The 9,147-nt window shown below is 54.1% G+C and overlaps 1 protein-coding gene across 1 annotated transcript; it reads left to right on the forward strand.

Annotated features, from left to right (window-relative positions):
• Positions 1-1,019: 1,019 nt before the first annotated feature.
• Positions 1,020-5,165, forward strand: GRP (gastrin releasing peptide). Its single transcript, XM_065747104.1, has 3 exons — positions 1,020-1,283; positions 2,128-2,378; positions 4,964-5,165. The coding sequence occupies exons 1-3, from the start codon at positions 1,133-1,135 to the stop codon at positions 5,015-5,017; spliced, it is 456 nt and encodes a 151-aa protein (XP_065603176.1). The 5' UTR covers positions 1,020-1,132; the 3' UTR covers positions 5,018-5,165.
• The last annotated feature ends 3,982 nt before the right edge of the window (positions 5,166-9,147 follow it).

A 9,147-nucleotide genomic window follows, 5' to 3' on the forward strand; every position in this document is an offset into this window, starting at 1 on the left:
AACAACTTCACAAGATACTGGAAATTAAAAGAAACTCTTTGCCCCATATCATCTCACTCTCTGAGCTTAAAATCATACTGTTATTTAAGTGTGCTCATTTCCCAGTGACTTCCACACCTCAGTGCAGGAGCAATCTTTTTTTTTTTTCCCATAAGCTCTTAAAAAACCTTCTCAGCCCATTCAGGCATTTCCATCCAGTGCAGCAAATTGCTTCTGTGAACATTCTCATACTTTCCGTAGAGCAGACAGATAAAATTCATTTTAACTTGTAACTCCTTCCAAAAAGGAGATCCTGCAACAGAGATGTCACCTGGCTCCCCGCTCCGGTCTGTAATGACGGCACTTTGCTTTACCACGTAAATCAGCACATGTACGGACGAACCGCACCGTCCCACGGCCATTCCCTCACCCATCTCCACGGACCTCCGCATCCCCCTCCCGGTCCCTGCTGCAAAGTCGTCCTCTCTCCCTCCACCCCACGCCCGACGAAGGGGCCCGCGGGGAAAACCGAGGGGAAACCGAGGGGAAAGTTTCTGTTTTCCAAACATAATTAATGGTGAAGTCGGTCCCAAGCGCCGTCTTGGGCGGTGTCTCCCACTAGAACGAGAGCTTCCACAGCCCGGCCGCCTGCGGAGCACCGACGGCACCGGGACAACGCGCCCAGGGCTCGACGGGACGGGACGAGCGGCACTGGGTCAGCCGTCGGGGGGGAGCACGTGCGGGTGGGGGCAGCGCTGGAGCTGAGCCCCGGGACGGAGCTCCCCCCCACGCCTCCCTCCCCCCGCCGGGAGCCCTGCGGGGCGGGGAAGTGGGTGGGGGGGTTGGGGTCGGGGCTGCCCGCAGCGGCACCCGCCCCCGCCGGAGGCAGGACGGAGGCACGGGGGCCGGGGGCGGACGCAGCCCCGGCCCAGTGAGGAGGCGTCACGAGCGGGAGCTCCGCTCGCTCCCGGTCCCGGCTCTGTATAAATGGGGGTCGGCGGCTGCGGCGGCGGCAGCGCTCGGTGCAGCCGCAGCCAGAGCCGGAGCGCGAAGCCGGGCGGGGACCGGCCCGCAGCGGAGCGCGGCTCGACGGCGGTGCGGGAAAGGAAGCGGCACCGGCACCAGCACGGGCAGGGGAAGCGGCACCGGCAGGATGGGCGGCGGCAGCCCGCGGCGGCCCGGAGCGCTGCCGCTGCTGGCTCTGCTGGCTTTGCTGGCTGCGCAGGGCGGAGCGGCACCGCTGCAGCCCGGCGGATCCCCTGCGCTCACCAAGATCTACCCCCGCGGCAGCCACTGGGCTGTGGGTAAGTCTCCGTCCCGCCACCCCGCGCTCCGCCGGCCGCTCCGGGGGCTCAGTGCTGCCCGCGGGCCGCCTGCCGCCGCCGTCGGGTCCCCTTCCCATGGCCCGTCGGCAGCCCGCATCTCTCCCCGCTGCTGCCCGCCCCGCCGCGGCACTCCGCGCTCCCGTCCCCTCGGGGCCGGCCGGGAGGGGGCAGCCCGCAGCCTCGGGCTCCTACCCGCCGCCCCGATTCGATTCTGTCTGCGTTTGCATGGCAGCAAAGCCTGAGATGGCCAAAGTACAGCAGCTGGATAAGCGCTGGAACACTGACTTTAAAAGTTCTCACACCCGACATCAAGGCACGGGAAGTCTAAACTTTCAGCTTCTCTACCCACAACTTATTTTACCAGTTCTAACCAGGTGCCTCTCCCTAGCTCCCGGTGAAATGCTTAGTTCCCTCTGCCCAGTTTGTAGCAACACTGCCAATGTAGGAAATCAGTTGTGTGATTTCCTATATCTGACAACACCTCCAGTTCCTGCTGTGCTTCTTCCCTTCCCTTCCCTTCCCTTCCCTTCCCTTCCCTTCCCTTCCCTTCCCTTCCCTTCCCTTCCCTTCCCTTCCCTTCCCTTCCCTTCCCTTCCCTTCCCTTCCCTTCCCTTCCCTTCCCTTCCCTTCCCTTCCCTTCCCTTCCCTTCCCTTCCCTTCCCTTCCCTTCCCTTCCCTTCCCTTCCCTTCCCTTCCCTTCCCTTCTTTCCTTTCCCTTCCCCCTGTATCTCTGTCAGTTTCAACTCCTAGCTGATGTTTGATCTCTTAAAGCCACGTTTTGCCTTTTTGGGCAGATTTCATGCAACAGTCCTTGTTCTTTCAGGACATTTAATGGGGAAAAAGAGCACTGGGGATTTTCCTTATGCTTATGAAGAAGAAAACAAGATCCCATTTTCAGCATTACCTGAGAATATCAAGCAGGTGGATGATTATCTGCAGTGGGAAGAGATGTCCAAACATTTGCTACAGCTGCTGGAAGGGAATGAAAATAAAAGCGCTCACTTCTCAAAAGGAGGGCTTCCCTGGCACACCAGGAACTCCTGGGAGACAGATGACAGCAGCAGCTGGAAAGATGTAAGTAAGACAAAGGGTGTAAATGTGGTCCTTATGGTCACCGTTTTGTTTTGAAGTGTCATACCAGCTTCATCTCACTTCTGCGTTGTCCTGATATTGCCAGAAGTGCATCTAATGCGACAGTCATTGAGTAAAACAGGATTTTACTCTTGATCAGAAATTGTTGGTCGCGTGTGACGTGTTCTGTGAACCAATTTGCAGTTGCACATAAATTCAACATGTGTTCCACTAGGTTTCAGTGTCCAGATTCCCTTCCAGCTTTCTGGCCATAACTTTCTTTTTTTTCTGTCACTTCCTCACTCTGAGATGACCACATCAGCAGCAAGTTTTGTGTCAACTCAGCTGAACCGAGCTGGTGTGAAAAACAGGTGTGTGTACAGGGAGAAGGCAAAGAGCATCCCATATAAAGCTGCTCCACATGGGCTCTGTGTTCTGGCCGCCGTTACCTGCTTTGGCTGCTGAGGCACCTCAGCCCTGAGCAGAGCTGCTCCCAGCTCCACCTTCAGCACACCCAAGTCTCTTCCCCCAGGAATTAGCTTGTCTGTTTGATGATGCTGACTGCAGTTGTGCTCATGTCCGGTCCCACAGAATCAGTCTCTCCCCATGGATGAGCTTTAATGTGTGCCAGCATTAATCCAGCCTCTTCCCTTCAGCAAGGATACGTGCAAGTGCCAGTTCATGAGATAAGATTTTGGTACAGATTCACCCCTCTTCCTTTGCAAAATCCTGTGACATGTACTTGGAAAGGTGTTGGTGAGGTTTTACAGAAGGTCTGAAAGAAGACTTGCTGTGTACACTTCAGAACTTATGGCAGCACAACTCCATTCTTAGTAATGCATCATGTTCCAGGATGGAGATGGAGCCACACGATTCTTTAGGGCAGCACTGAAATGGTATAGAAAGAGTGACACACACTGTTACAAGCATTAACAAGGAGGGTTTTTCTTCCCACGTTCTCCAGTAGTACAATGGAGTGAATATTCTTGAACTAACTTTGCCCTGCTCTCCCTCCTGAATTCCCAGCGCAATGAAGTCATTGCCGCTGACCTGAATAAGGGTAAGGATTTACTCATTAAATTAAGCTGTGATTTAAGTCTCTCACAGCAGTGATGTGAATGCTGTCTGCATGCTTGTTTCTGGCAGTAGCTTTATGGCAGTGATGTTTGTAATAACCGTGATCAATACAGTCTAGAAAGGAAAAGCTGTTTGTCTCCTTCTTGGCCCTGCAGCGCACAGCTCTGTAATCCAGTTAGCAAACTCCATTATGTTATACGGAAAAGGAAATATTTCTACTTCTAAAAGCATTTGGTAATACATCGTACTTAAATGGGCAGATGTTGCCCTTATTGAATTCTACTCACATCTGCATGCTTTTGCTCTAAATTAACATCCACGTGTTTTGTTTTGTTTTTGTTTTTGTTTGTTTTTTGTTTGTTTGTTTGATTGATTGATCAGACATTGACCAGATATGTGGAATAATAATGGAGTAATAACAAATATGTGGAATGATGTTGCCTTAAATCTCCAGAATCCTCAAATGAGCGGCAAAATAAATCATGCCTCCCATACAACTATGATATGTGACCAGCAGTGGAGCCTCATTTTGCCACAGAACCTTTAATTTTCAGGGTCCAAAGTTATTCTGCCTCTCTCCTGCGTCGTGGAAGGAGTGCCCACCCTGCTCTTGCCTCTTGTTGAACACAAACTCCCTATTGCATGTAGCCTAGAAAAGAAAGAAACATTGTTCTTCCATCAGCTTCCAAAAGAAAAACATCAGCACATAAAATTCAAACAGTCACTCTGCTGAGGTCTCCCTTCCAGATGCAGGAGGTCTGAAGACCAGGAGCAACGTGCTTTGATGTTAGGGGGCTGTGTGTTCGGATGCTGTGCTGGTGGGACGTGGTGTAGTGGGAAATGGTGATGGATGTTGGACTGCAGGGTCTCATAGGCCTTTTCCAACAGTGGTGATTCTGTGATCCTTTCCTAAATGTTTGAAGAACGATAGCTGTTATTTCTTTTTTTTTTAATCTGAAGAGGCAATGTTTATTTGTAGAGGCAGAATTCTGGTACATGGGAGGTTCAGCTGTGTGCGTACATGGTGACACGAGAGCATATGTGACTTTCTGACTTTGATTCTGTAGTTTTCTCTGGGCCTGAAGGATTCCATCTTGCACAGGCTTGGCCCAAACGCTTTCAGTTAATGTTCTGTGCAGGTGCCTGTGTATGGGGATGGTGGATGGGAGTTAGGTGGCCAAGTAGTGTAAACTGATGGCAATGGGGTAGTGGCTATGGGATCTATCCTGCAACCTAGCCTTGGTGTAAAATTAAGCTTGAAAATAAGCTTTAAGCTGTTCCCATGCCTTGGCTTTTAATAGCAGTGAGGCATTATATCAACGAGACAGCAAAATTATCCGGGAAATGACTTTCCTCTTGCTTTGCTGATTAAGTTGATCAAGACAAATGATGTGTCTCGGTGTTTCCTATGTTAGCACACAGGACAGCTGTGCATGAGGCTGATGAGCTTTGTGAGTGACTTCTGCCAGGCCTGCTCTATAAATGCTGTGCTTTTCCCCTCTTTTTATCAGATGATGGAGTATCTGCTTCAAGTTGTGAATACGAAGGACAGCACTCCGAGCTGAAAGTCTCTACATGTGAAGAATCGGAACACTTTCCATAAGAGACTATGCTTTGCAAGCACTCGGTTGTATCAGATAATCAGCAAGGTCTCTTTTCTGTAAACAAGATCCCCGTTGTGTAAGATACCTAAATACACGTATTCTTGTATGTTTCGGCAATGACCTCGCTCCCTGCTTCATTTCCGAGGCTGCGCTTTTGTCCCTTGAGGGCGCAACGGTCACGGAAGGGCCCCGCAATGAATGACACCGGCGTGGTCCGGGAGCTCACCGCTCTGCGTCCCGGCTTCTGCAGCGGACGGCTGATGATGGGAAGGGCCGCCGTACTTTCCCGCTGTGCCCTCCGCAGCCGGCAGGGCGCGCCGCAGCACCGCGGATGCGGGGCGGTGCGGGACGGTGCGGTCACCTGGGTCCCGGCCTTGCCTGCACCCTGCCCGATGACAGTGCTGGGATATGGGGTCTCTCTGCCCCGGTGTTGCGCAGCTTCGTCCTTCCCCACCCCTTCCCAGTCCATCCCAGCTCTTCCCTCCTGGAGGATGGGTTCTGTGCCCCTGTTTAGAATCATGGAACACTTAAAGTTGGAAGGGACCATCAGGTCTCACTCCCTGCAGTGCACAGGGAGACCCAAAGCTCTGTCAGGTCAGAGCCCCATCCAGCCTGGCCTTGGTTGTCTGCAGGGACAGGGCATCACCACCTCTCTGGACATGCAGTTCCTAACTGCCCTCGCTGGGAGGGCAGTTTTTTCCATATATCCAACATAACCTCCCCATTTTAAGCTTGAAGCATTTCCCCTTGTTCTGTTACCACTGACCTAGCTTAGCAGTCTGTCCCCTTCTTTCCTGCAGCTCCCCTATGCATACTGAAGGCTGCTCCCTGTTCTCCTGGAGCTTTCTCCTTTCCATGCTGCACAGCCCTAGCTCCCTCAGCCTGCCCTCACAGAAGAGCTGTTCCATCCCTGGGATCACTCTGTGGCCCCCCTCTGGATGTGCTCTGACAGCTCCACATCCCTCCTGCACTGAGCACTCCCCATATGGGCGCAGTGCTCCAGGTGAGGTCTCAGCACAGAGCAGAGAGGCACATCCCCCCCTCGCGCTGCAGGCTGCACTGCTTTGGATGCAGCCCAGGGTAAGGTTGGCTTTCTGAATTGCAAAGGAGCACTGCTGGCTCATGTCCAGCTGCCACCCACCGATGCCCCAGGTCCTTTTTGTCAGGGTTGTGCTCCATCCTTACATCCCCCAGCTTGTACTGATAGCGGGATTGCCATGACCCCGGTGCACACCTTGCACTTGGCTCTGTAGAACCTTGTGCAGTTCCTGTGGGTGCACAGCTCAGCTCCAGGTCCCTCTGGGTGGCATCCCGACCCTCAGGATCATCGTCACCATGCAGCTCGGTGTTACCCACAAACTGCTGAGGGTGCGCTGTCTCTCTGCACGTAGGACAGCACTCAGTTCAACACACTGCAGGACGTGGGGTGTGATGTGGCATGGAGGGATGGGCTCACCATGCAGGCTTGCTGGGACTGCATCCTCTGTGCTCACCGCAGCGCTCCCTCCCACAGCTTCAGCTCTGCCTCCTCCTATTGCCACCCAAATCCCCGCTGCCCATCACTGCTCTCCCCTATCAGCCCTGACCTGCTGATTTTAACCTCTTCCCTCTGCAGGGCCAGACATCTCAGGGCTTATGTCACAGCTCCTAGTGGGGCAGAGACGTTGTACGTACTCCTTGCAGCTCTGGTGCTCCAGCAGCATGGTGCTGCTGATGAAACTGAAGCAAAAGCAGAGAGAGCTGTGGCAGAAAGGGCCACACTAAGAGCCTTAGCTCAGCCGGAGCAAAGAAGTGGTTAAGGATCTAGATGATTTAATCCAGTTTTAAGAAAAGGTTTTACAGTGAGCAATTAGATGCTGGTTAAGGAATTAATCACTAATGGGTCATTAACTCTGACTGCTATTGTACAGTTAACAAGCCGAGGCAGGATTATTAGACTCAGCGCCCAATTAAGGAGGAGGAGATATTTACAACAAACGGAACAAATGGGATTTTGAAATGGAATGGGACTATCGGAAAGTGCAGGAAGACAGAAAACCATGCAGGGTGCGGGTGTGCCTGCGCTCAGCGCTTTATTGGCTCAGAAAACATTTACCTTTCCAGCTCAGGGGCCTGAAGTGCAAAAACCGTCACTTTCTTCGGAGGACACAGCCGCATACCAGGGCCGATCATCCAGCACAGCATCCACAAACAAAAGGAACTGCTCCGTACACCTGTGGAAGAGCCCTGTCCCCACAGCTGGACGCAGCATGTTGTCCTCTGCCTGCAGGTTGTGGATAAAGAGCTTGATGAGTGCAAATGGGTGTCCTCAGAACGCAGAGGGTCCTCCTGGTGGATGTGAGGGATTCGGGAGGCAGTGGGGAGGGTGGGCAAGTGGGCAAGCACCACTGGACCCCACAGACCACCCCGGACCCCATTGAGCCCCCCAGACCTCAGAGTGCCACTTGCTGACCATGGGTAATGAGGGGGGGGCAGCAGCAGGCCAGCTGCAGGAGGTGTTACAGCCAGGTGATGCATGTGGGATTGCTGAACAGAAGGGGAAGCACTTCTGAAGCCAGCGATGACCTATGATTAGCTGCACCCACTCCATGGACACCATGGGGAGGGGGGTCTGCTGCGAAGAAAGCTGCGAAGGGATGCTTAGAAACTGCTGTCTGAGGTTAAAGAGCTCCCCAAAGTGAAGCTGAGCAGAGCTGACATGCTTGCTCCTGACAGGGCTCTTAAAGATATGCACAGATTGTGAAAATATAATTAGAAGCCAGCCTTTGTCTGGCCACAACGAGTGGGAAATGGTGAAAGGAAAGGCCTCCCGGCCGGCACTGAATCGTCCCTGGGACACAATAAGGGCGCTTGTGCATCCTTCTCCTTTCCCTAATGAGAAACGTTAATTGCCACAACCTCCAGAGTGTGCAGAGTGCCCCGTGCCCAGCGGAGGAGAAGGGCAGTTTCATTACAGCTTCTCAACCCCATTACGGGCAGTAACGGAGATAATGGAAAAAAAAGGGATGCTGCACTTATAGCAGAGGTGGCTTGGGAAGGGTGCTGTGCTGCAGGGGGTGAGTGTGGCTCCGCACCCCAACAGCATTCAGCCCCATAGCGCTCAGCCCCACAGTGCTTGGCCCTACAGCTCTCAGATCCAGAGCTCTCAGCCCCACAGCACTCAGCCCCACAGTGCTCAGCCCGGCAACATTTGCCCCACAGCATTTGATCTCACTCCTCTCAGTCCCACAGCACTCAGCCCTGCAAGATTCAGCCTTGCAGCGCTCATCTCTACAGTGCCCTGTCCCTCAACACTCAGGCCCACAGTGCCTGATCTCACACCTCTAAGCCCCACAGCACTCAGACCCTCAGTACTTGACCCCACCTCACTCAACCCCACAGCTTTAAGCCCTGCAGTGCTCAGCCCTGCAGCACTCAGCCCCTTAACACTTGCTCAGCCCCACAGCACTTTGCCCCATAGTACTCACTCAGCCCCACAGCTCTTAGCCCCACAGCACTCAGCCCCACAGTGCTTTGCCCCATAGTACTCACTCAGCCCCGCAGCACTCAGCCTCACAGTGCTCAACCCCAAAGCACTCACTCAGCCCCGCAGCACTCAGCCCCACAGTGCTCAGCCCCATAGCGCAGCCATTCCCCTCCCAGTGCAGCCACCAGGTCAGGGGGACAGGGCTCACAGGACCTGCTAGTCCTCTTCTCTGGGAACGATGGGGCCAGAAGCACAGCGTGGGGTGGTGGCAACGTGCATTCAGACCTCAGGCCACCCCGCAAAAACATGCAGGGATGGCAACCACCACTGGGCCACGGCCCCAGCCCTGGTGGAGCACAGTGCTGGGGGACAGGAGCACCCCGTAGGGTGTCAGCCCCAGCAGCCCCTAAGTGTGCAGACCCTGCGTGCTGGCGGTGCCACTGAATGGCACAAAGCATAGAACCACCCCGGACCTTGCGGGCCGCAGCTCCCAGGCACTCTGCACAGCTCTGCACCCTACTGCAGCTTTTATTGCGACTAAAGCATCCAGCCAACGAGAGAGAGCTTTTCCCAAGCTACGTCCCGGCCCCAGCTCCGCGGGGCACACGGCCAAGGGTGGGGGGGG

Source organism: Cyrtonyx montezumae, unplaced genomic scaffold (genome assembly GCF_038088225.1).
Source record: "Cyrtonyx montezumae isolate F1298 unplaced genomic scaffold, pur_monq_1.0 scaffold_41, whole genome shotgun sequence".
Taxonomy (NCBI): domain Eukaryota; kingdom Metazoa; phylum Chordata; class Aves; order Galliformes; family Odontophoridae; genus Cyrtonyx; species Cyrtonyx montezumae.